General features: G+C 43.0%; 3 protein-coding genes and 1 non-coding gene across 7 annotated transcripts in view; 2 read left to right on the forward strand and 2 right to left on the reverse strand.

Moving 5' to 3' along the window:
* The window catches only part of WWC2 (WW and C2 domain containing 2), a 211,419-nt gene extending 195,904 nt beyond the window's left edge, over positions 1-15,515 (forward strand). For 3 of the 4 annotated variants that reach the window (XM_033215760.1, XM_033215762.1, XM_033215763.1), the window contains 2 exons: positions 9,276-9,403; positions 12,584-15,515. In XM_033215760.1, coding sequence (XP_033071651.1) covers positions 9,276-9,403; positions 12,584-12,650 — 195 coding nt within the window. In that variant the 3' untranslated portion in view covers positions 12,651-15,515. The remainder of the gene's footprint in view (positions 1-9,275; positions 9,404-12,583) is intronic. The other variant, XM_033215759.1, reaches the window with a different exon arrangement.
* A 464-nt stretch (positions 15,516-15,979) lies between these two features.
* On the reverse strand, positions 15,980-18,775 carry CLDN22 (claudin 22). The gene is given in 2 exon segments (XM_033215764.1): positions 15,980-16,980; positions 16,983-18,775. Coding segments are annotated over 2 exon segments (660 nt in total). The 5' UTR covers positions 17,239-18,775; the 3' UTR covers positions 15,980-16,576.
* A 13-nt stretch (positions 18,776-18,788) lies between these two features.
* LOC117086177 (putative claudin-24) lies at positions 18,789-19,464 on the reverse strand. The gene has a single exon (XM_033215765.1). It carries the CDS (start codon positions 19,449-19,451, stop codon positions 18,789-18,791), a length of 663 nt encoding a protein of 220 aa, XP_033071656.1. The 5' UTR covers positions 19,452-19,464.
* Positions 19,465-26,677: 7,213 nt separating this feature from the next.
* Positions 26,678-26,781, forward strand: LOC117086535. Its single transcript, XR_004438431.1, has one exon. It is a non-coding gene; the product is annotated as a small nucleolar RNA U13 (small nucleolar RNA).
* Positions 26,782-26,996: the final 215 nt, after the last annotated feature.

The raw sequence follows: 26,996 nt of genomic DNA on the forward strand, positions 1-26,996 counted from the left end.
CAGGCAAGCAGAACGAAGAATCACAACTTACTGGAGCAAGAACCTAAGAGCAGTGACCTCTGCAGGAACCAATACTAGGGTAAGAAAACCTAAACTGTAATGAACATACTGCTGGAGGCTCACTACAGAGAAGTGTGAGAGTTAAAAACTGCAGGAGTACCCAGTCATGAGAAGTCAGGGGCTCTCCACGCTTGTGTTAGTTTTACTTCCGGGAGCTTGGCTGGGTCCTCACAATGGATGTCGAAGAAAAGTCTTCTACTGATTCTGGCAGAGGAAGGAAAAAAGTAGCCAATTGAAACATGCAAAAGCATTCTGTTCTTCTTAGCAAGGCCTGTCCTCAGGAGAAACCATGTTCTCAGAACTTAACTGACTTAGATGAGGGAAATACTCAACTCTAGCCCCCTCTAGTCTTCCATGTGGAAGAAGGGGAATACCCAACTCCAGCCCATCCTAGATACTCTGTTCCACCTCAGGAGGGGAAAGACGGAGAAGCACTTGTGAAGCTCATAGTCCCGGAGCACAGGCCTACTCAAAGACTGAAACCTGTTCACAGAGCTATAGAACACTTTCCTTCTTTACCCCCATCTTGCCACCACAACACTAAAGGCTGTTGACCAGAATTTCTTTCACCTAGTATATTACGCCTGGGTTTGAACTGAAAATTACAGGGCATACTAACAGGCAAAAAACAGAGTTTAAAAGGCAAAACAAGCATCAGAACCAGACTCACATATGGCGGGGATGCTGGACTTATCAGACCAGGAATTTAAAATAACTGTGATTAATATGCTAAGGGCTGTAAGGGAAAAAGTAGGCAATATGCAAGAACAGATGGACATCATAAGGAGAGAGATGGAAATTCTAAGCAAGAATCAAAAAGAAGTTCTAGAGATCAAAAACACTGTAACAGACATGAAAAATAACTTTGATGGGCTCACTAGTAGACTGGACATGACTAAAGAAAGAATATCTGAACTCTTGAGGATATGTCAATAGAAACTTCCAAAACTGCATAGCAAAGAAAAAAGAGACTGGATAAAAAAGAAGGAACAGAACATCCAAGAACTGTGAGACAACTACAGAAGATGTAGCATGTGTGTAATAGGAATACCAGAAGAAAGAGAAGGGAACAGAAGAAACATTGGAAGGAATAATGACTGAGACTTTCTCCAAATTAATGTCAAACATTAAACTACAGAGCCAGAAAGCTCATAAAACACCAAGCAAAATAAATATACACACACAGAGAACATTACACCTAAGCATATCCAAACTGCAGAAAATTAAAAGATTTAAAAATTTTGAAAGAAGCCAGAGGGGAAAAACTTCCTTATAGAAGAACAAAGGTAAGTGTTATATCTGACTTTTCCTGAGAAATCATCGTACAAGCAAGAAGAGAGTGGGATGCAATAATTTAAATTGTTAAGAGGAAAAAGAAATCAACCTAGAATTCTGTACCCAAACACAAAATTATTCTTCAAAAGTGAAGGTGAAATAAATATTTTCTCAGACAAGCAAAAATTAAGGACATTTGTGCTCAGTAGACCTGCCTAGCAAGAAATGGTAAAAGTTCTTTAGAGAAAAGGAAAATGATATGTTAGCAACATGAATCTATATAAACAAAGGAAGAGTATTGAAAAGGAATAAGTTAAGATAAATAAGACTTTTTTCTTATTCTTAATCACATAATTTGTTCTAAGTAATAGCAACAGTGTATTCAGTTACATACACTTATGTGTGTGTATTATATAAGTGAAATGAGTGGCAGCAATGATGCAAGGCACAAGAGGGAAGAATGAGGGATATTTTGTTATTATAAGGTCCTCGTACTACTCGTGAATTGGTATAATGTTATTTGGAAGTGGATTTGGATAGTATAATACAAACTCCAGAGCAACCACTAGAAAAAGTAAGAGAGAAATATAAATGACATGCTAAGAAAGAAGAGAAAATTGGCATTATATAAAGTCCTCAAAACCACAAAAGGCAGTGAAAGAGTAGAAGACAAACATAGGAACAAACAACAAGGGTAGCAAATAGAAAACAGTAACAAATATGGTAGATATTATTCCAGCTATTTCATTAATCACTGTAAACATCAGTGGTCTGAATACACCAATTAAAAAACAGTTTGTCAGAGTTGATCAAAAAAGAATCAACTGTATTTTGTATACAGGAAGCCCACTTTAAACATAAAACACATATAGACTGAAAGTAGACAATGCTAATACTAATCAAAAGAAAGTGGGAATAGCTATATTCATTTCAGATGGAGCAGACTTCAGAGCAAGAAAAGTTACCCAGTTTAAAAAAAAAAAAAGAGCATGACATAATGAATAATAAAGAGATTATCCAAGAAGGGATAACAATTTTGTTTTTGTTTGTTTGTTTTGGAGATGGAGTCTCGCTCTGTCACCCAGTCTCCCAGGTTCAAGTGATTCTCCTACCTCAACCTTCTGAGTAGCTGGGATTACAGGCGCCCGCCACCACACCCAGTTAATTTTTGTATTTTAGTAGAGACGAGGTTTCCCCATGTTGGGTAGGCTGGTCTCAATCTCCTGACCTCTGATGATCCATCTACCTCAGCCTCCCAAAGTGCTGGGATTACAGGCGTGAGCCACTGTGCCCGACCAGAATAACAATTCTTTTTTTTTTTTTTTTTTTTTTGAGATGGAGTCTCACTCTGTCGCCCAGGCTGGAGTGCAGTGGCCGGATCTCAGCTCACTGCAAGCTCCACCTCCCAGGTTTACGCCATTCTCCTGCCTCAGCCTCCCGAGTAGCTGGGACTACAGGCGCCTGCCACCTCGCCCGGCTAATTTTTTATTTTTTATTTTTTAGTAGAGACGGGGTTTCACCGGGTTAGTCAGGATGGTCTCGATCTCCTGAGATCCGCCCGTCTCGGCCTCCCAAAGTACTGGGATTACAGGCTTGAGCCACCGCGCCCGGCCAACAATTCTTAAATATCTGTGTGACTAACAGCACAAAATATATGAGGCAAAAAAAGAAATAGGAGGAGAAGTGAATGAATTCATTATTATCCTCTGTCAGAAATAAACAGACCCAGCAGGCAGAAAATCAGTAGACATAGTTGAACTCAACAGCACTATTACTTAACTGGATATAATTGACATCTATAGACTACTCATTTAATGACAACAGATGACACACTCTTCTTAAGCTCCCTTGGAACATTCACCAAGATACAGACCACAGTCCAGGCCATAAGATATATATTTACACTGTCTGCTTTTACCACAGTGGAATTAAACTAGAAATCAATAACAAAAGTAGCTGGAAAATTCCAAAATACTTGGAGATTAAACAGCATACTTCTAAATAACAAGTGGGTCAAAGGAGAAATCTTAAGAACAATTAAAAGATATTTTGAGCCAAATGAAAAAACAATCAAAATTTGTAGGATTTTGGAGGACAGCCACTGAGTCTGTGGACACTGCCCCAGAAGCAGGAACTATAGCATCCTCTCCTCTTCCACTTCTCATTACAACCAGTAAAGGCTGTTCCTATCATAAGAAAAAAAAATTGGGGGATGCAGCAAACACAGTGCTTAGCAAGAAATTTATAGCATTGAATGCATATACTAGAAAAAAGGAAAGAACTAAAATCAATCAACTAAGTTTGCATCTTAGGAAACTAGAAAAAAAAGAGCAGACTAAGGGTAAGAAAAGAAATCATAACCATTGGAACAGAAATGAATGGAATTAGAAACAGGAAGTCAGTAAGCTGTGTCTTTCAAATGATCAATAAAATTGGTAGACTGGGCTGAGCACGGTGGCTCACACCTGTAATTCCAGCACTTTGGGAGGCCGAGGCGGGTGGATCACGAGGTTAGGAGTTTGAGGCCAGCCTGGCCAATATGGTGAAACCCCATCTCTACTAAAAATACAAAAGTTAGCCAGGTGTGGTGGCATGCACTTGTAGTCCCAGCTACTTGGGAGGCTGAGGCAGGAGAATTACTTGAACCTGGGAGGTGGAGGTTGTGGTGAGCCAAGATTGTGTCACTGCACTCCAGCCCTGGGTGACAGAGCGAGACTCCATCTCAGGAAAAAAAAAAAAAAAAAGTAAACTGCTAACTAGGGTAAGGAAAAAGGGAGAAGACACAAATTCTATTACATCAGAAATGAAAAAGGAGACATCACTACAGGTCCTGTGAACATGAAAAGCATAATAAAGAAATACTGTGAACAACTCTATGCTCTCAACTCTGATAACCAAGATGAAATGGATCAATTCCTTGAAAGATAGTCTGCCAGGAAATAGTCTGAATGGGCCTATCTATATTATAGAAATGGAATCAATAATAGCCTTCCCAAATAGAAAGCATGAGGCATAGATGGATTTACTAATAGAGTCTACCCAATTTTTTTTTTTTTTTGAGACAGTGTCTTGCACTGTCGCCCAGGGTTGAGTGCAGTGTCATGATCTCAGCTCACTGCAACCTCCGCCTCCCAGGTTCAAGAGATTCTTATGCCTCAGCCTCCAAAGTAGCTGGAATTACAGGTGCTCACCACTACACCTGGCTAATTTTTGTATTTTTAGTAGAGACGGGGTTTCACCACATTGGCCAGAGTGGTCTCAAACGCGTGACCTCAGGTGATCTGCCCTCCTCGGCCTCCCAAAGTGCTGGGATTACAGGTGTGAGCCACAGTGCCCGGCCTCTACCAAACATTTAAGGAAACAACTTTATCAATTCTCTGCAATCTCTTTTGGAGAACAGAAGCAAAGAGAATGCTTCTCAGCTTATTCTGTGAGGCCAGCATTATCCTAATACCAAAACCAGGCAAAGACAAGGAAACTACAGACCCATACCTCTTGTGAACATAGATGCAGAAATCTTTAACAAAATATTAGCAGATCATACCTAACTCACTGTTTAGAAAAAGAATTATATACCATGACCAAGGGAGATTTATCCCAGGTGTGCAAGGCTGATTTAACAAATTCAAAATCAATTGTTGAAATTAATGACATCAACACCTGCTCATGCTAAAAATAACTCCCAGCAAACTAGGAATAGAAGAGACCTTAAAGAACATGTAAAAAACTCTACAACTAACATCAAACTTAATGCTGAAAAACTAGAAGCTTTCCTGCTAAGACTAGGAACAGGGTAAAAATGTCCCCTCTCACATCTTCTTTTCTGTATCACACTAGAAATCTCAGCTAATGCAATAAGAAAAGAAAAAACAAAAAGAGGCATACCGCTTGGGAAGGAAGTCAAAATTGTCTTTGTTTGTTTTTGTTTACACATAAGATGGTTGTCCATGTAGATAACCTGAGAGATTTGACCAAAAACAAAACAAACAGAAACAACTCTTGGAACTAATAAGTGATTATAACAAGGTTGTACGATACAAGGTTACTATACAAAAGTTAATCACTTTTTTATATACCAGCAATGCACTAGTGGAATTGGAAGTTAAAAACAATGCCATTTACATTAGTATCCAAAAAGTGAAATACTTGTAAATCCTAACAAAATATATATAAAATCTATAGAGGAAAACTACGTAACAATGATGAAAGAAAATTTAAAAGAAGCTAAATAAATGGGAAAATATTCCATGTTTATAGGAAGACTCAATATTGTCAAGATGTTGGTACTTCCAAAATCAATCTATAGAGTTAATGCAATTCCACTCAAAATCCCATCAAGTTATTATGTACTAGTCAAACTGATTCTAAAGTTTATATGGAGAGGCAAAAGACCCAGAATAGCCAACACGGTATTGAAGGAGAAGAATGAAGTTAGAGGACTGATACTACCTGACTTCAAGACACTATAAAGCTATGGTAATCAAAGCAGTGTGGTATTAGTGAAAAAATAGACAAATCAAAATAGAGAGCCTAGAAATAGATCGACTCTCTTCAATGTGCAGTCATCCTTCAACATCCATAGTGGGGATTGGTTCCAGGACTCCCCATGGACACAGATGCTCAAGTCCCTTATATAATATGATATAGTATTGGCATATAACCCACATCCTCCCATATACTTTAAATCATTTCCAGATAACTTATAATACCTATTATAATTTAAATACTATGTAAATAATTGTTATACTGTATTTAATGACAGTAGTAATACAGTATAATGTAGTAATAATAATGTCATTAATGGAATAATGATAAGGAAAAACAATGTCAGTACAGATGCAACCATCCATTTTTTCCCAAATATTTTTTAATTCATGATTGGTCGAATCCATGGATGTGGAACCCACAGATACAGAGGGCTGACTATATTCAACTGACCTTTGACAGAGGAACAAAGAAAATAAAAAAGATCCTCTTTTCAACAAATGATGCTGGAACAACTGGATATCTATTCACATGCAAAAAAACATGAATCTGGATATAGATCCTTCTACACCCTTCACAAATATTAACTCAAAATGATCACAGACCTAAATGTAGAATGTAAACTATAAAACTCCTAGAAGTTACCCTAGTTTGAGAAAATCTAGATGACCTTGGGTATGGCAATGACTTTTCATATACAACACATCAGAGGCGTGATCCGTGAAAGAAATAACTGATAAGCTGGACTCTGTTATAATTTAAAACTTCTCTGTGAAAGACACCGTCAAGAAAAAGAGAAAACAAGCCACACATTGGGAGAAATATTTGTAAAAGTTATATCTGATAAAGGACTGTTATCTAAGTTACAAAAAACTCTTAAAACTCAACAATACAAAACAAACACCCAGTTTAAAAATCAGCAAAAGACCTGAACAGACACCTCACCAAAGCAGATAACAAATAAGCACATGAAAAGATATTTAACATCATATGTCAATAAGAAATTGCAGAGTAAAACAACAATGAGATACCTCTACACACCTGTTAGAGTGGCCAAAATCCAAAACACAGACAACACCAAATGCTGACAAGGATGTGGAGCAACAGGAACTCTCAGTCATTGCTGATAGAAATGCAAAATCATACAGGCACTTTTGAAGACAGTTGTAGATTTCTAATAAAATTAAGCAGATTCTTACATACTATTCAGCATTTGTGCTCCTTGGCATGAGTTGAAAACTTATGTCCACATGAAAACGTTTGCATGAATATTTACAGCAGCCTTATTCATAATAGCCAAAACTTGAAAGCAGTCAAGATGTCCTTCAGTAGGTGAATGGTTAAATAAACTAGTATATTCAGACAATGGAATACTCTTCAGCACTAAAGAGAAATGAGCTATCTATCAAGCCATGAAAAAGACATGGAGGAAACTTAAATGCATAACACCAAGAGGGAGGAATAGGCAGAGCACAGGGGAATTTTAAAGCAATGAAACTCCTCTGTATGATATTGTAATGGTGGGTACATGTCGTTACACTTTTGCCAAAACCCATTGAATGTACACCACCAAGAGTAAAGCTTAATATAAACTATGGATTTGGGGTGATAATGAAGTGTCAATATGAGTTCACTGATTAACAGATGTACCATGCTAGCGGAGGATGCTGGTAGTGGGAGAGGTTATACATGAGTAGGGGCAGGGAGTAAATGAGAACTCTACTTTCCAACCCATTTTGCTATAAACCTAAAACTGCTCTAATAAATAGACTGTGTTTTTTAATGTTATGTGAGGAAGGTTTAACTTGAGAAAATACAATATATGGTTGATTTTTAATAATTATTAAACAATTTCTGTTCTTTGCTGTTGTTTTTCTCTGCCACTGGTCTTCACCTGTTTTTCTGTTTGTTTTGGTTTTTGAAACAGTGTCTTGCTCTGTCATGAAGGCTGTAGTGCAGTGGTAGATCATAGCTCACTGCAGCCTCAAACTCCCAGGCTCAAGTGATCCTTTCACCTCAGGCTCTTGAGTAGTTGGGACCACAGGCACATGCTACCGCGCCTAGTTAATTTTTTTTTTTTTTGTAGAGCCCTATGTTGTCCAGGCTGGTCTCAAACTCCTGGCCTTAAGCAATCTTCCCACCTTGGCCTCCCAGCCTGGACTTCACCTGTTTTGTTCACAACTATAACCCTGCCACCTACTACAGAACCTGGCATATTGTTTAAAAAAAAAAAAAGCAACAGTAATAGCTTCATTCTGAAATAGTATATTCAATGATGTGTTGGATACTGCTCTAAGTACTTTACATGTATATGTACTCATTTAAACTTCACAACTTTGAAGTAAGTACTTATTCCCAGTTTACAAGTGGAAAAACTAAGACACCAGGAGGTCAAGCAACTTGCCCAGATTTTCATTGCTAGTAAGTGGTAGAAATGAAATTTGACCCCAAGCCATATATCTGAGTGTTTGCTCTTCACCCACTTATACCACCTTTCCTTAAAAGGCAGTCCACAAATATTTGTTGATTGAGTGAATGAATGAGTGAATGAATATGAGTGAAAGAATGAAATGAAAAGGCAACTTTTAATGTAGTATCATTAGTACATTTTTATTTTAAAACATGTTCATGCACAGTACCCAAATGTTCATTATTACTAACAGATTATACATTGTAGTAAAGTCATATGGTGGAGAATTATACAGCAGTGAGGAAAGTGAGTTACAACTACATATAACAGTGTGTATGATTCTCGTGAACATAATGTTGAGCAAAAGAAGCCAGACCCTAAAGAGTATCTGTTTACTGTTCCATCTGTACCAAGGACAGAAGAGGCACGTTAGAAGTCAGAATGCTGGCAACCCTGGGCAGAGCTGGAAGGGCACCAAGGGGGGCTTCTTGGAAACAGGAGTGTCCTCCCCTTCATCCGGTGCTGGTTACATGGATGTGTTCAGTTTGTAAAAGTTATTTGAGCTATACACGTATATGTGCACATTTTTTGATTGGTAAATTCTACTTTAATAAACAGCTTTTTAAATGGCTAAGTTAGAAAAAAGGATCAAAAAGATAAATAAGAGGTTGAAAGTGTATTTGCCCAAAACACTCTTTAACTGTAGGTGTTTTTTTGGAAACAGTGCTATGAGTAATTTTCAGTTTCATTTTTAAGAGTTCTTAGGTTTTTCAGATGTAATAAAATTGCCACATATTACCTGTGTAATTCCATTTCTAAAACGTGATTAAAATGGACTTACCCCAAAATCCACATATGCTCCCACTCAGCATGAGTTGGTCGTGTGGGTGTTGGCCCCTGACGCGTGATGTGAAGGACACCAGCCCACTGGCTGTCCTGCTTGCCCTCCTGACTTTAGTCACAATCTTTCAAGCCTCATAGGATGTCTCCAGGGATTTCTAATCAGTGTTTTGTGTTTTTCTTACATTTTTATTCCCTTTTCCAGGCTGAACAGTCCAAAGAAGAGCAGAAGCAAGGTTTGAATGCAGAGAAGTTGATGAGGCAAGTCTCCAAGGATGTGTGTCGGCTCCGGGAGCAGAGCCAGAAGGTGCCTCGGCAGGTGCAGTCCTTCAGGTGAATGGCCCCATCCAGGACAGCTTTTGGGTTGCCCTCATGTGGTCTGATTGTGTAGGAATTCACCTCAGTGCAGTGAAAGTTAATACTAGGATCTGAGACAGAAATCCTGTGTTCCCTGCCTTGAATATGTAATTTCCCATTTGCACCTGAGGTGATAAATGTGACTGGCAGAGTTAAAGGCTGATGAGAGCCTAACTCCCCTCAAGAACCCAGGGTGTCCCCAGCTCTTAGTAGCTGTTAGCACATCTCATTGGACTATTCTGACCCAGGATACAAAGGTACAGAAAACTCGGGGTTTTATTCACTCATTTCACAGACATTCCTTGGGCAGCCCCAGAAACCTTGCACTTTGTCAGGCCCTGAGATGCGGAGGCTAAGAACATGTGTGTTCTGCTCTTCTCGGGGGCTCTAGGCTGTGGTGGGGACAGGCAGGTAACCAGGTCATTGCAGTGCATGTGGAAAGAGCTCACTAAAGGTATGGATAGGGACCTGTGAGAGATGTAGGAGGAGCCTCAATCCGTATGGGGCAGGTGCTGGGGCTGCGGGCACCAGCGGAGGAGATTATAAGAGAACTCATCATGGAAGGATGGCTGCAAGCTCCTTAGGCACCTAGGGGTGGCAGTTTTGAGTGGGACATTGAGGCAGGAAGAACAGCACGGACAGAGGCACAGACCTTAGAAGTCAGTGCCAAGCTCTGGCGCATGGGGAGTTGCCAGTGGTGAGCCTGTCTGGGAGAACTGGGCTCAAACTGCACAGGCCTTGGAAGCTGTGCAGAAGAGGCTTCCACCCGCGGTTTCTGATGGGGCAGCCAGCAGGGCTCGCCATGCACAAAACCAAATGATGGGAATGGGTTCTATGTGGGGCAGATATCAGGCATTGCGGAGAGTGGGCTGGGGAGAAACGGGTAAGGGTGGCCTGTGAGGTTCATGGGAGGTTCATGGGGGGCAGTGGCTGTCCTGTGGTGCCAGTGCTTGAGATGGAGAACACTGGGGAGCAGGGGTGTGGGGAGGATGCTGACCTCTGCCATGGCACACCAGGCAATGCCAGCAGGCCAGCAAGGTAACCATGACCAGCAGATAAGTGAAAACAAAAATCTAAAGCCAGGGTTAGGGGTCAGGATGGAGATGAAAAAATGGGAGTGCTCATCTTCAAGGCACTGGTCTCATCACTGGAAATGGATCAGACATCCCAGAAAATGTGAGGTGACTGGGAAAGGAGGCCTGGTGGGCACCAGTCACTGAAAGGCTCACCCCAAAAGAGATACTAGAAGGAATGGCTGAGAGGTCAGAGGAGAACCAGGAGCCTGGGGCTGGAGGATGGGGAGAGGAGATTGATGGAGAGAACTGGAAAGTACAGCTGGGATCCCTGGTGAGCACAGCAGATGTTTTCAGCCCCGTCGGAGGGAGCTCAGCAGGAAGGTTTGCTCCTATTGGGTTTTTATTTGGTTTTGGTTGAGGTTTTGTATAGACGAGTCTTTGGAAAGCGTTTAGGTGTAAAGGGGAGAAGCCTGGAAGAAGCCAGTGTTTTTGAAGTGTGGGGAAGCCAGGTCACGTGGTGGAGCAGGGACAGCTATGGCACGCGGGGGTCTAGTGCCAGGCGGGAGGGCAGGGCCACGCACCATGTGGCAGCAGCAGTGTGCCTTAGTGGGCTCACAGCTCCTTCATTTTTATGCAGCATCTTGTAGTGGAGAAGTTTTTCCGCCCTCTTTTCTGCTAAATAATCACATTTGTGACTTTCAGGGAGTGCCACTCCTTGGGTTTTAGAACTGCAGGTGAGGGGAGTCCATCCATGCCCCTAGTGCTGTGGTCACTTAGAGAGTAAGCAGCATTGCCTGGCATGGAAAGTCACACAACTAGCAGTTGTTGCTGAAGCCCGAAGCAAAGAATCCATGAACATTCCCAGCTTCCCTTAAGATACAAAGCCATTATATCACCAGGCGCAAGTGATGAGAATGATGAGATGGACAGAGTGAGACAGACCGCGCTGGAAACGTGGGATTTGCACGGCTGCCAGTGCCTGGCCTGGGGTGGTGAGATCGGGCAGCGGTGGGGCCTGGGGCGTTCTGCCCAGCACCACCCCAGCTGCTTATTTCACCTGGAATCAGGAGCCTGATGGTCCCTGGCCTTCTAATTTTTCAAGAGAAGTTAGAAATCAACAATTTTATGTGAAATATCTCAAATGCAGGCACTGGCAACTAGTTCGGGTATTTTTAAACACCGCAGTTACCAACTGCGCCTTACGGCCTCTACTGACACCACGCCCACACTCGGGCGTTTTTCGTTCTTGTTTCCCTCTTTTGGAGGTGAACAGATGTAAAGGACACTGCTCGCAGCAGTAGCTCGCTCCAGTGTCCAGGGTTTCCACTCCTCCTCTTCTCCTCTGTCCTTCCTTAGTTTTCAGAACATCCTCACCTCAGCTCTGGGTTCTAGCCCGCACCTCCTCCCCCATCTAGACTGTTCTTTCACAAAGGAGGGCCAGTGCTTGATGCTTCAGCTACCAGTGTGCCCCTTGCACGTCGTATGCCCTCAAGAAGTGTGCACTGACGGCATAAATGTACGGTGTGAAGTTCTGTAGGAAAATAGACGTACTGTTTGTCTCTTTTTTTTAAGTACTCTCCTCACCTGAAAACCACTCTGCCCTGTCTCAGCCTCTCTGCTGCTTCGGGACCAGGGCAGTTACTGCCTTTCAGATAGTGAGTCCCTCCTTCTCCTTTCATTTGAGTCGTGGTGTCACTCATCAGGTTGTCCCTGCCTCAGCACGGTATCGATTTTAAAGACTTCCTGGTATTATGTACTTTTCTGTGAGGTTACTGAGAAGTTTCCACGTAGGATTTTGGGCCTTTTGAGTCTTCCACTGCCTAGTTTGCAAACACCCATCCTAGACCAGACCCTACTAGTTTAAAAACTGTCTTCTGTTGGAAGTTCCCTGAAGGGAACTTACTGGCTTGGTCTATAGGTGACTTCCGTGAGCCAGAGCTGCTGTTCTCCTTGATACCGTCCCTTTAGCAGGCAGAGACTCTCTTGGTTTTAAATGGATGGAGTTCTGCTTAAGGAAAAGAGCTTCTGCCTGTGCTTGTAGAGACATCACTGCCACTGCAGGTCCTGGGGACTGTTTTAATGGTCCCAGAGTATTTTTAGCATCATATTTAAGTCCATTTATTTCTCACCCCAACTCTAGGGAGAAGATTGCCTACTTCACCAGAGCAAAGATAAGCATCCCGTCCCTGCCGGCGGATGACGTGTGATTACATGGTTTAAGAAATTATTTTGTCATCTGTTCACCTTTTTAAGGAGGGTAAAAGACTGAAGATTTGTTTTTTTGTTTTGGTGTTTGGTTTTTGGTAACCTAACTGTCAACTCTTGAAGAACTTTTATTTCACATCAGATTTTCAACATTTTAATTTGTAAAGTATCTTGAGTGTAATTTTTATGTGCTTAAACAAGAAAAAATCAGATTAAGAAAAATGGGATAATCTGGTACACAAATGTTGCCCAGAATGTGCGCATTGCCAGTGGGCTTTATTTTGTAAAAACGGAATGGAGGCAGTACTACCCCACGTGGGTGCTGTTGAGCCGACTGTTGAGAGACAACTTGGTTCAGCAGGTGGCCTTGCTTCTCCTTTGTGTTCCTGTGAGTAGGCCGTGCCGATGGCAGCAGCGCCACGTGGTATCTGTGCGCTGGCGAGGAGAAGAGCGCTTTCCATTTGGAGGCAGTGTGAGCAGTCGCTGGGGTGCAGCATTCCAAAGTCCACCCAAAATGGATGCTGCGTTCGTGGCCATCACCTGTGCGGGAACACCTGGTTTCCTTAAAACAATTTCCTTTTTGTCCTTTTATATTTTTCTAAAGAAAACAAAAATATAAACTACCAAGTGCTCTTAAGAATAAGAATACAAAGGAGCACTGCTCTTGGCTACACTAAAGATCTTGGGATTCGTGACACTGAGGGCAGGAGAAGAACACCAGCCCTGTAGAGATACAAATAAGCTCATCAAATGAGCAGCTGGTTTGTCTCATTCAGCCTGAATTTGCATAAGTGTTCAAATGTGAGTTTCTGGCTTGCACCAGTGTTTTGCCCTAAATCTAAGGATGGTGCTAAGTGGTGGCCCTGTGTTCTAAGGACAGAGAAAGCTGGAGGTGTGGAGAGAAACGCATTGGCACTCATTTGGTATAACCAAGAAGAGGGGAAAAGATGTCTTGATAGAATGAAAGTTGCCAAAAACAAACGAGTTTATCAAGAGATTTCTAACATTTAGTAGAAATTACTTCATAGCTCTCATTTTTAGGGGATTCTATCTATAATTTATGGTAAATAGTTTGGAGGCAAAGGGAAGAATGTGACTGGGGAGATTATTAATTTGAAGTATAAGCTAAATTGTTTATAAAATGACTTTTGGATGAACAAGTTTAGAGAGAGAAACTGACTAATGTGTCCTCCAGTTTAGAATTTCACCTTACCCAACCCAGGCACGTCTTAAAAAAACATATCCTCAGTGCAGCTCTGCCAGCATCAAGCTTTTAAAATATCTAGTATTTAGACCATTTAAACCATACTTATTACTCAGAAACAATTTGGGGTTAGCCATCTAATATAGCAAATAAAATAGATTTTTTTTACAGAAATCCAAAATTGTCTTAAAGGAACCCCTTAAAGGACAAAAAAGTTGTGTTCCTAAGTTAGAATGCTCACTAGCAAGAATTTTTATTTTCTTGAAAGCAATTGTATATATTTTGGAAAGTTCATGTTATTGGAATCGAAGTTCAAATTAAGCAACTTCTGAGCCTAGAACTTTATTTTTTCCTAAATGTCCCACCACTTAACATACACATTTCTTTGAAGACATAACTGGACATGGCAGACACTGCTTTGAACAAAAACCAGCCTAGTGAATTGACTGAGTACAGTCCTTTAAGACTGCCCAGTTCATTCTATTAGATGACTAAGGAAAACTAGAAAAAGAATACAGTTCACCCTTGTCAAGGTCAAATGTGAAAGACAGAAGTTTATTTAACGTAGAGGTAAATGAAGGTGAGCTGTTTTCAGCGTCTTAGTTTGACCATGAAAATGTCTATAGAATTATGTGTAGTTGTTCTGTACGATTTTATTTTCTTCATTTATTTATTTACAGTCTTATTTATGTTCTGTTTAATATATAGTTTGATTCTGGCCATTTTAAATATTTGACACAGAAGAGACTATATTGGAATATTTACAGCTTTATAAGTCTTTCATCAGATTAGCTGTTGACTTTTTGTAATACAAAAAGTTTCAGACAAGTATTAAAGAGTAAAATCTGTCTCAGGCTGGTAGTTAGCAGTTGTGACCAAGATGCTTTTGGTTGTTGTATTTCACAAAATTTCCTCATTTCTAACATGAGAGATGAACTTATTTTAATATAATCCTTTTTCTACACTTTAAAAGTCAGCAATAGTGTTATGTATTTATAGGCAGCTTTTAATAATCTTGTCATATTTGTACTAACCCAAATGATTCACAGTGACAAAACATTTTAATAACTTGATCACAAAACCATATGGACAAATACGAATTTTAATATTATAAATACTATTTTTAAAAGGTAGAATTTATTCGCACAGGGTAAAAAGAATGTAATATTTAGTTCTCAAGTTTGAATTATCATTATATTATTACAATTTTGTATATCAGAATCTTAAGTGTTACAGGTACAAAAAGGATATTGCTAGCCAAATGAACAAAGTTTAGTTAAATCTCTGTAGCATGCAAATCAAATAAATTAAAATTTTTTGCTATTGCTTTATCTATATTGTATTAAATATCAAAAGCTCAGGACTGAACTTAATATTTAATCAGGTTAAATTCTGAACATGTTTCTGTTTTAATTTGTCTTGTTTGTAAACGTATGCAAATACATCACATAGATTAACTTTGGTTTCTGCACTTTCCATGTGTTTGTGGGTGGAAAAAAATTCAGTCGGTTTTTAAAAAAACAAAAACAAAAAACAAAGCTACCTATTGCCTAATAGTTTATTTCAGTGTCGTTTATTGTTCAATTTATTTCCCTCATTGGCACAAACACACGAGTTTCCTGGAACCATGTACCAAGCAAATACAAAATATTTCACGAAGAAATCCCCAAGCCAGCAGTTTGTGATGAATAGTTCTTGTTGGAACTATATGTATTGCTGATAAAAAGGGATGAAGTCTTATCACTGTGCAAATAAAATGAAGGGCTCCAGAATATGTGCTCTGTGGTCGTTCTGCCTGGGCTGGCAGGTGTGCTCCACGGAGAGGCAGCCATCCCAGGTGGTTCTCTACACACACACAGCAGTCCTGCCCTGCCATGCCCCCCCAGACTGCTCAGTGCCAGGGAAGCCAGAAACGCTGCGCATGAAGTACAGAGCACGGGATGCAGAAGCACATTTGCGTGCTGGAGTCTACGTGAACCATCCGAAACACACACAGGATCACCCTCCTGCTTCGGACACAGTTGAGAAGACATGACTGAATGGAGTCTACGTGAACCATCCGAAACACACACAGGATCACCCTCCTGCTTCGGACACAGTTGAGAAGACATGACTGAATGGAGTCTACGTGAACCATCCGAAACACACACAGGATCACCCTCCTGCTTCTGACACAGTTGAGAAGACATGACTGAATGTGGCTGCCTTTTGAAAAAAGGTTCCATAGAGACACTGAGGTCTCTGATTCAGGAGATGATGTGTCTTCACCTCGAAAACTTTTAAAGAGCTAATCATTATTTTATATAATAAGACGTCATGCATTTTAAATAAATATGCAGCTCAGGCTTATTATACTAGGTTATCTTAAACACCTGAAAGAAATCAATGATCTGCCAAATGATTCTGCGCCATATGAATAACACCTTCAAAGACACATACAGATTAATGTTTTATTTACCACTTCTATGCAATCACTATTTTAAAATTGAGAACACTCATCCACAGTAATGGGTGTCATTACTATTAAGTCTTGATTGGTTTTGATCTCAGAGTAGAAGATAAAAATAGTTTACCAGTCTTGGAAAGAAACTATAGTTTAATAGCCACAGGAAAAAATGCATTTTCGAAAATCAGAAGCACAGTGAGATGACTAGAGCGGGACCTCCTACCAAATCCAGTGTTGAGCAAGCGTCTCCTGAACAGCAGACGCTTGTCCTTTCGGGCTTAGTTTTTCAGGTTGGTGTTTCTCGTCTCCAGTTGATGATGATGATCTTGCATTTGCGCCACTGCATAGTGGCCCGAAGCTAGGGGAGCGTGGCTGAAGCAGGCTGCACAGTTGAGCAGACACCCTCCCAGTAGAAGAGAAAGTCCAGCAAACCAGCCCAGAAAGAGGGCCTCCCCAAACTCCCACCTGGGGACAAAGTCTGGGACGTTCTCATCCCAGAACTCCTGAACCGTCTTGTGGGCAACCCAAGAGACAGGAACCAGGGCTGTGATTCCCGAGGCCCAGGACAGAACTCCTCCCAGGATCAGCAGTCGCCTCTTGAGATCTCTCTGACCCTCTCCAATTCTCAAACAGTCCAGACCAAACCCAGAGACCAGCAGGCCCAGAAATCCCAGCCCGTTTACAGAAACATTAAGATCCTGGAGACCCTGAGTTCAGCAGGCAAAGCCAGGAAGGAGTCAAAGTCCTTGCATTGCAGCCCCACTTCCTCTCGGGTGACACAGGTTTGCCAGAGTCCCATGGTCCAGTTTTCCATTTCATTTAAGTCCAGGTTGAGGTTCTTCCAGTATGGCAGGTAGTTTGTAAGACAGGATAAAACCCATCCCAGCAAAGATAATGAAACTCCAGCTAGTTGAGCCACAGTTCTAAATACTAAAGCCATTATAATGTCCTGAGAGCTTTAACCAAACTAACTCCTGTCCTTCGGTTGCTGTGAAAAGAAGTGTGACACTTGTGTTATAACTTATGAAGCTCAGAAATATTTCTTCATTGTGTATATAGGAGGATTCTTGCCAGAGTTGCTATTGTTTGATTCCATGTTGAATGGGTTTCAGAAAAGGATAGGGAAATAGTGCCGCAAACCAGTAATGCCAAGGTGTGGCCAAGATCGTGTTTGTGTCCTGTGGGCTGGATTTTGCAGAAAGCAGTTTGTCACTGAAATATAATTAAGTGGTAATAATCCTCCCTTCATTGTTAAGGTCTAAATGGCTTTCATGTTATTCCCAACCTTTCTAACAAAGATTTAAGTCTGAATGCAAAATGTTTAACTGATGGTTTTGGTTCAATTCCTCCTGCTTTGTATTTCACTAATTGCGCCTGTCAGATTTTCATCTCTTATAGTTCTCACATTTCAAATGTGCATGTTACGGTAATACTGAGTGTTACTTTTAAAAAATAGGTTCAAGAAAAGTATTTCTTAACCAAATAAATCAATCTTATCAGAAATATCTCTACACCTTAACTCAGGCCTGTGTTTCAGAAATTTCTCAGGCTACATATACCACACGGCATTTGAAGCAATACCAAACTACATATCTAGTTTATTTAACTGCATGCCTTTCTGTCAAATTTACGCTTGTGTGCATAAACACTTTTTTTCTTATATATACTTTCTAAGTCGAGGAAAGAGTTCAGCATTAGGACTCTATAGGTTGGAGTCAGCATTTCTGCTTTTTCACCACTAAAGTATATATCCCCATGTTAGTGATTTTTCATTGAACAAAGGAAAGTTTTTATTCAAATGACCTGATAATATCTGGATATCAAGAAAAATGTCTTTGGAATTGTTTTTCTTTTTTAATACGAAGGTTTTGAGGGAAAGGACAAGAGAAGAGATTGGCCAGTATTTTAAATCTGAGAGTATCACGAGGTGCTGAAAACTCTTCAGCCTCATAAAATCTTGTCGCACTGAGTGCCTGGTAATACCCTAAACACAAACCACTTCTGTTCAAAGAGGAAAAAAGTCGTTGCTGTGGAAATAACACTTTGGGGTTGGCTTAGCATGTGGCTTTGCTAAAGTAGAACACTTAAAATTTTCAGATTGTTAGTTTTTTTCTTTAGGAAACAGAAACTAATGATCATTTCTAACTACCAACAACAAAAAAAAAAAAAAAGGAAAAAAACCTTTCTAATACGAAATTTACACATTAAAGCTTGAAACTGACTATATTGGACAGCCACCACATTCTTTAAATAACCAGATCAATGAAGCTTGTTTCACTTCTACCTATATAATGCTTACCATAATCATTTTCTTTTAGATGAAATATTTTTCCTTCATTATTCTCTAGATTTTAGAGGGAAGTGGGTCTGCCTACTGTAGAGAAATAGTTACTGAATGAGAAAACGTGAGCATCACAGATTTAGCTACAAAACAAAGAGATCTTTGTCATCACAGTTGATATAGGATACATCTCTGGCCTCGTCGGAGTCTTACACTTGAGGATCTGCCATCCCGTCTTCCAGGTAGGGACACTGAGTTTGTATTTGCGCCACTGCATAGTGGCCCGAAGCTAGGGGAGCATGGCTGAAGCAGGCTGCACAGTTGAGCAGACACCCTCCCAGTAGAAGAGAAAGTCCAGCAAACCAGCCCAGAAAGAGGGCCTCCCCAAACTCCCACCTGGGGACAAAGTCTGGGACGTTCTCATCCCAGAACTCCTGAACTGTCTTGTGGGCAACCCAAGAGACAGGAATCAGGGCTGCGATTCCCGAGGCCCAGGACAGAACTCCTCCCAGGATCAGCAGTCGCCTCTTGAGATCTCTCTGACCCTCTCCAATTCTCAGACAGTCCAGGCCAAACCCAGAGACCAGCAGGCCCAGAAATCCCAGCCCGTTTGACAGAAACATTAAGATCCTGGAGACCCTGAGTTCAGCAGGCAAAGCCAGGAAGGAGTCAAAGTCCTTGCATTGCATCCCCACTTCCTCTTGGGTGACACAGGTTTGCCAGAGTCCCATGGTCCAGTTTTCCATTTCATTTAAGTCCAGGTTGAGGTTCTTCCAGTGTGGCAAATAAGTTGTAATAATGGATAAAATCCATCCCAGGAAAGATAGTAAAAGTCCAACAGATTGCATCACTGTTCTAAAGATTAAAGCCATTGCAACAAGTCTTAGGACTTTGCCACCCCTATAGGATCTGCCGTCTTTTGTGGTTGACGGTAATGTGACGATCTTGGTTCTATGCTGCCTGGAATATAAGCTGTGGTCATTAACCCTTTGGGCACTCTGAAATGCGTTTTTGTTCTTCTTGAATATAATGTTTCATGTAAAGGACGAAGGACTCTGTTAAAACTATGAGTTAGGCTTTCTGATAAGGACTTGATCTGTTACCTTCCAATTTGGTAAAATTATATCCCCAGTGCCTGATGATTATAAGTCTAAGGATGAACAAAGAAGGCTCTATGACCCCTCACCCTAAAATACAACAGAAATCTTTGTGCTTCAATATGGATTAATTAGATTTTAAGTGGTGATAAAAGGCCAGCTCTTTCTACAACAGGACTTCATTGTAAGAGCTGAATCTGAGATTTCAGGGATGCAAAACAAGGCCTTGTAAAGAAAGGTAGACTGTTTCCTATAATCTCTATTCCTCTCAGACTTCCTCAACCTACACAAGAGCCTGGCCCACATCCTCCAGTGTGGCAGGAGCTCAGTGGGACTTGGCAGGAAGGTTCCTCGGATTCCTTTGAAAGGTAGAGGCTGGCTTATGGGACTGATTAAAATGAAAAGGACTGAGACTGATGCGGGGGGTACTGGGTGGGGAAGGGAACGTCCCGGGAAGTTCCAGCATTCGCTCTGTGGTTTTCTCCATCCTCGTTAAGGACTTGGAGGTAAAGCGTGATGTCTCGGCATCCAAGGAGGTGTTTTTTGTCCAGAGCTGAGCTGTCACCTTGTTGTTTCAGCAGCCTACGCAACACCAGGCTTCAAGACTCCTGCTGGCTCCCAGACAAAAGTCTCTGGTACAAACACAATAGCCACAATGGAGCTGAACTTGGAGGCTTCATCTTTTTGTTTTTTTGGTTGAGGCCACACCTTGAGAGCATAATTCTGCAGAGGGTGACCCCTCAGAGAACACAGGGCCGGCCTCACAGGCCAGGACAAGAGGTCACCTGCCCCAGATTCCCAGGGCTGCACCGTCTCCTCCCTGCGTGGCCCCTAGGTATCCTGCACCTGCTCAGAGGAGATAAAATCAGATGGGCCCACGGGACATAAAGGTTCCTAAAGGTGGAGCCACTCCCCTGATAGGTTCTAACCTGGAGAAACAGAACCACTGCCCATCGTGTTGCAACAGTGGAGTGTAGCCCAGGATCAGAGATGATCTTTTATGGTGTCTCTAAATAGGAGATCGGAGAGACAGAACCTGGATCCCGAGGTATCCAAATTATTTTGGATAAGATTGCATAAGATTTAGATTTGAGGTGGTACTTTCTTCAGCTTTTCCCATCATCTTAAGTTTAAAAAGAAAAAACAATGCCACCAGATGAACTCTTCCTTCATTTTTACAAATTTTCAGAATTCCTGAGGATATATTGGTGCCCATCATCCTGAAATAAGTCATTTCAGGGTGCATAAATATACCTGGATCCAGAGGGCCAGAGACCCGTCTGAGGCCTCATCACCAGTGCACAGGATACAGCAAGCTTGAGCTCTCTTCCGGGAGGCAGTCGGGGTGATGAAGACCTGGAGAGCAGGCGTGAACGATCATAGGGAGATGATTCTTAACATCACAGTGAAACGCTTTTTAAAAACCTAACAGAATAGGCTGCTCTGTGACGTAGTGAGCTCTCCCTGCTACAGGCGTCTAAGCCAAAGGTTATCACCTGCCAGGGTTATCACGGAGGGGGTTTCTGCTGTGGTGGGCACCGGACCTGCAGAACCTCTGAGCACCCTCCCAATTCATTTATTCTTCCAGCATTAAAGAATATGTTGTGGGCCAGGCACGGTGGCTCACGCCGGTAATCCCAACACTTTTGGAGGCCGAGGCGGGCGGAACACGAGGTCAGGAGTTTCAGACCAGCCTGACCAACACAGTGAAACCCCGTTTCCACTAAAAATACAAAAATTAGCCAGGCACGGTGGCGCGTGCCTGTAATCCCAGCTGCTCAGGAGACTGAGGCAGGAGAATCGCTTGAACTGGGAGGCAGAGGTTGCCGTGAGCTGAGACGTGCCACTGCCCTCCAGCCTGGGCGACAGAGGGAGACTGTTTAAAAAAAACAGACCTGGGAGGCAGAGGCGCGGGCCTCCCCGGCACTTTGATAAATAGATGAAGATGAGGGGTTCCTCTGGCTAAACACGGTTTTATCTGATTAAAAGAAAATCTATGGTTTATTTTTTCTTGATTTTTCTTTCTTTCTTTCTTTCTTTTTTCTTGGAGATAAGAGTTTTGCTCTTGTTGCCCAGGCTGCAGTGCAGATCTCGGCTCACTGCAACCTCCGCCTCTAGGGTTCAAGCGATTCTCATGCCTTAGCCTCCCGTTTTCTTAATATTTCTTTCCCTACTAAATAGTAATTCACGCTATTAATACTATTGACCTTATTATTAAGGACAAGACACGCTGTTACCCTCACAACCCCCACAGCACAATACCTTGTATCTACTATGTGTTCAACAAATATTTGTCTAATAAATTGATTAGAATGATCCTTCTAAATGATAATAAAGTAAATATAGAACGCCAACACTATAGATGCCATTCCCATTGCCAGTGCCCTTTCATCATGGTGACAAAACCAGCTGTCCTGGAGCGTCTGAGCATGAGGAGTGGGAGAGGAAATATTGCTGAAGCCTCACGAGTTGGTGAACAAGAGCATCCCCTTCCAGAAGGGGATCAAGAATGACATCTCTTAGGTGCAGGAAAAAGACTAGCAGGCTAAAGGCCCCCCAAAATATTCACCACGTGCTAGAAATGGATACTTTTTCGTTTCCTTGTTTTGATTATTTTTATTTTCTAAATTTTCTACAAAGACTGTGCAGGACCCTCATAAGAAAAAAAAAGGCCGGGCACGGTGGCTCAAGCCTGTAATCCCAGCACTTTGGGAGGCCGAGACGGGCGGATCACGAGGTGAGGAGATCAAGACCATCCTGTCTAACACAGTGAAACCCCGTCTCTACTAAAAAATACAAAAAACTAGCCAGGCGTGGTGGCGGCGCCTGTAGTCCCAGCTACTGGGGAGGCTGAGGCAGGAGAATGGCGTAAACCCGGGAGGCGGAGCTTGCAGTGAGCTGAGATCCGGCCACTGCACTCCAGCCTGGGCAACAGAGCGAGACTCCGTCTCAAAACAAAAAAAACGATGTAAAAGAAAAAAAGATGATCTACTGGAAAAAATTAACTTTCTTTTGTCAGATCATAATAATAGGTAACAATTATCTAGAGCCTTCTACATACCGGGCACTGTTCTGAGACTTTAACATGGATTATCTCATTGAATCCTCACGATCACACAATGGGGGAAGATACTAGGTGCATCACTGTTTTACAGACGATAGGGCTAAGCACAGTGGGGCAAGTAACTTGCCCAAGGTCATGGGGTCATTTACAGAGCCATGAAGGCAGCACCTCAGTTCCTTTCCCAGTGATATGGTTTGGCTGTGTCCCCACCCGGATCTCGTCTTGAATTCCCACGTGTTGTGGGAGGGGCCTGGTGGGAGGTCATTGAGTCATGGGGGCAGATCTTTCCCGTGCTGTTCTCGTGATAGTGAACAAGTCTCACGAGATCCTGTGGTTCTATAAGGGGGAGTTTCCCTGCACAAGCTCTCACTCTCTTTGCCTGCTGCCATCCATGTAAGATGTGACTTGCTCTTCCCTTGCCTTCTGCCATGATTGTGAGGCCTCCCCAGCCACATGGAACTGTAAGTCCATTAGACCTCTCTCTTTTGTAAATTGCTCAGTCTGAGGTATGTCTTTATCAGCAGCATGAAAACGGACTAATACACCCAGAGCACAGAGGTACCTGGGCCTGGACCTCTGAGTCTATACTGCACAGTGTTGTTCCAAGCAGAGCTTCTGCATTGAAACCACCTGAGGAGCTTATCCAGCTCGACTTTCGGGTTCCCCCCTCCCCTGCCTGCAATGTGCTGCTAAATGTTTAACAGCGACTCTTAGGTTGGTAGCCCTGGAATACAACCTCTGCCAATTTCCATGATGGAAATACTCTACCATGGCCAATTCCAGGCTACCAGTGTGGAATCACTGAGTATGCAGTGATTTAGGAAGAGATAACACAGTCATATAATGGTGACTATAGCAATGGGGACACATGCTGAGAAATGAGTCATTAGGGAATTTCTGTCATTGTGCAAACGTCACAGAGTGGACTTACACAAACCTAGATGCTCTAGCCTCCTCCACCCGAGGCTGTATGTATGGCCTACCACTCCTAGGCTGCAAACCTATACAGCGGATTACTATACTGAGGACTGCAGGCAGTCATAACACAATAGGGATTTGCATATCTAAACATAGAAAAGATGCAGTGGAGGCCAGTTGTGGTGGCTCACACCTGTAATTTCAGCACTTTGTGAGGCCGAGGTGGGTGGATCACCTGAGGTCAGAAGTTCAAGATCAGCCTGGCCAACATGGTGAGACTCCATCTCTACTAAAAATACAAAAATTTTAGCCATGCATGGTGGTGCATGCCTGTAATCTCAGCTACTCGGGAGGCTGAGGCAGGAGAATCACTTGAACCTGAGAGGCAGAGGTTGCAATGAGCTGAGGTTGCACCACTACACTCCAGCCTGGGTGACAGAGCCAGACTCTTGTCTCAAAAAAATAAAAGAAAAAGAAAAAAGATGCAGTGGAAATGCAGTATTAAACTCTTACTGCACTGCCGTATACACAGTCGGCGCTTGACTGAAACGTCAATATATTACGTGAGGCTATCTAGATACAATAGCTGTAGGTAACCTCAAGAACATAGATAATAGCAAAATAACGAGGAAGGGATATGTTTGGAGTATTCATTTGTTTGTCATATCGTTTATACGTTTATATAATTCAATTTTCAGTGATGGCTGTGTTTAACAACCAACTCCCAGAATTCCTGAAAAGTTGACAGCCTCTGGAGCCCGTGTGACACAGGTCCTGCAAATCCCTGGGACAAGCATAGACATTGCACATCCCGGCAAGGGTCCCGGGAGCTGGGAGCAGGATTCTGCAGGTCAGCAAGCTCCTCCAGCACTTCTCTCACACGCTGAGGCTTGTGAGTTTGAGAACTGGACCATCTGGCTTTGCTGCCTGGAGCACAGGTCTGAGACCCCTCGGAATCCTCAGCCAAGCCCAGTCACACCGCAGATGCCCAGCCACACCGCTGATACCCAGTCACACCGCAGATGCCCAGCCACACCGCAGATACCCAGTCACACCACAGATGCCCAGCCACACCACAGATGCCCAGCCACACCGCTGATACCCAGGCACACCGCTGATGCCCAGCCACACCGCTGATACCCAGGCACACCGCTGATACCCAGCCACACCGCAGATGCCCAGGCACACCGCAGATGCCCAGCCACACCGCAGATGCCCAGGCACACCGCAGATGCCCAGGCACACCGCAGATGTCCAGTCACACCGCTGATGTCCAGGCACACCGCTGATACCCAGCCACACCGCAGATACCCAGCCACACCGCAGATGCCCAGGCACACCGCAGATGCCCAGGCACACCGCTGATGCCCAGTCACACTGCTGATACCCAGGCACACTGCTGATGCCCAGCCACACCGCTGATGCCCAGCCACACCGCTGATACCCAGTCACACCGCAGATACCCAGGCACACCGCAGATACCCAGTCACACCACAGATACCCAGTCACACCGCTGATGCCCAGCCACACCGCTGATGCCCAGCAACACCGCAGATGCCCAGCCACACCGCTGATACCATCACACCGCAGATACCCAGTCACACCGCTGATGCCCAGCCACACTGCTGATGCCCAGTCACACCGCAGATGCCCAGCCACACCACTGATGCCCAGCCACACCGCAGATGCCCAGCCACACCACTGATGCCCAGCCACACCGCAGATGCCCAGCCACACCGCTGATGCCCAGCCACACTGCTGATACCCAGCCACACCACTGATGCCCAGGCACACCGCTGATGCCCAGCCACACCGCTGATACCCAGGCACACCGCTGATGCTCAGCCTTCAGGCCATGGAGGAGGCAGAAGAGCAGGCTGGTCTGGATTTTGCCAACCCACCTCCGGTGGTGCCTACCTCTTGATTTTTGTTGTGTCACTCGAGTGACTTGTCTGAAATATAGAGCAGTCCCTCATGTCTTTCTGTTCCAGTCCTCCAAACACCACCAGCTTGGCCTGCAGACATTAATGATGTGGTGGTTAAAAATATATATTGCCTTTAGATTTATAGCACTTACTGGTTACTTGAATTGATGCATTTAATTTTGTCATTACCAGCCAATCTATTAGTTGAATGCTCCTGAAGCTTTCATCAAAGCATTTGGGGAAAGAAGAAAGAATTTTTAAAAAGTCCAAGTTCTTGCCCATTGGAGATAAAAAAAAAAAAAAAAGCCAACCAGAGACTCTAAGGAATAAATATATAAACAAGTATAAACTCGTACTTATCTGGAAACTGGGACTTTAAACTTGCAGGCAGTAGTAGCTTCCTACATCAGAGGATCTTTAGGGAACCACCAGCAGAAAGTTCCTCCCCGTGGCCTGACACATTTTGCCCAGGACATTCAGGGGGTGAATGGAATGGAAGAAGGTGGTGGAAGGGGTTCCGCCCAGCAGACCATCGCCAGGACAGATCTGGAGGGGTGTGTGCAGACCCCTCCAGAAGGCCCCATTGCTGCTGCCCAATAGCTCCCAGTCCAGAGGGTGGGAGTCTGAAGACATAAGGTGGATGTGTTGCCTCCACATAGTTACTCTGCTGTGAGTGACTCTGGGATGCCCTCAGTCCGATTCAGGTGATGGCATTTAAGAGAGGAAGGGGGAGAACCCTAGTCAATATTCACTTGATCTCTGCTTGTGTGTACACTGGCAAGGAGGAATGTGTGGATTTCCAGCAGCAGGAAACAAACCCTTTTCATAGCTGAGCGGGTGGGGGTGGAGGGTTTCTGAAAGCCTAGTTATCTCGTGTCTCTGTCTTCTGAGGCCCTAACTGAGATTTTATGCCAAACTGTCAAGGTACTAATGCCTAAGAAATAATAGGAGACATCGGCTCTTGGTAGTGAAGGGAACACCCTGTCGTGCAACAACCAAGGGACCGAGGCCAGAATAACGCGTCTCAGTCTGTTCTGCGCTACTATAATGGAATACTTAAGACTAGGTGATTTACCGGAAATGTATTTGGCATGATCCTTTTGTAGTTTGTGAGCATGATGATTGGGTGTTCACACACATGTGTGAGATGTGGCACCCTCAAACCTTGTTACAATGTCAGCACATTAACCGTCTGATCTGAAAAAAAAAAGAAAAAGAAATGTATTTGGCTCACAGTTCTGGAGGCTGGCAAGTCCAAGAGCATGGCACTGGCATCTGGTGAGGGCCTCAGTGCTGCGTCATGCCATGGCTCAAGGCAGAAGGGCAAGAAAGGATGAGAGTGAGGGGGCAAGAGGGACCCAAACTCGCTTTTTTAACCACCCACTCTCAAGCTCACTCACTCCCAAGACAAAA

The sequence above is a fragment of the Trachypithecus francoisi genome, unplaced genomic scaffold (genome assembly GCF_009764315.1).
Source record: "Trachypithecus francoisi isolate TF-2019V2 unplaced genomic scaffold, Tfra_2.0 Lachesis_group1, whole genome shotgun sequence".
NCBI classification, from domain to species: Eukaryota; Metazoa; Chordata; class Mammalia; order Primates; family Cercopithecidae; genus Trachypithecus; species Trachypithecus francoisi.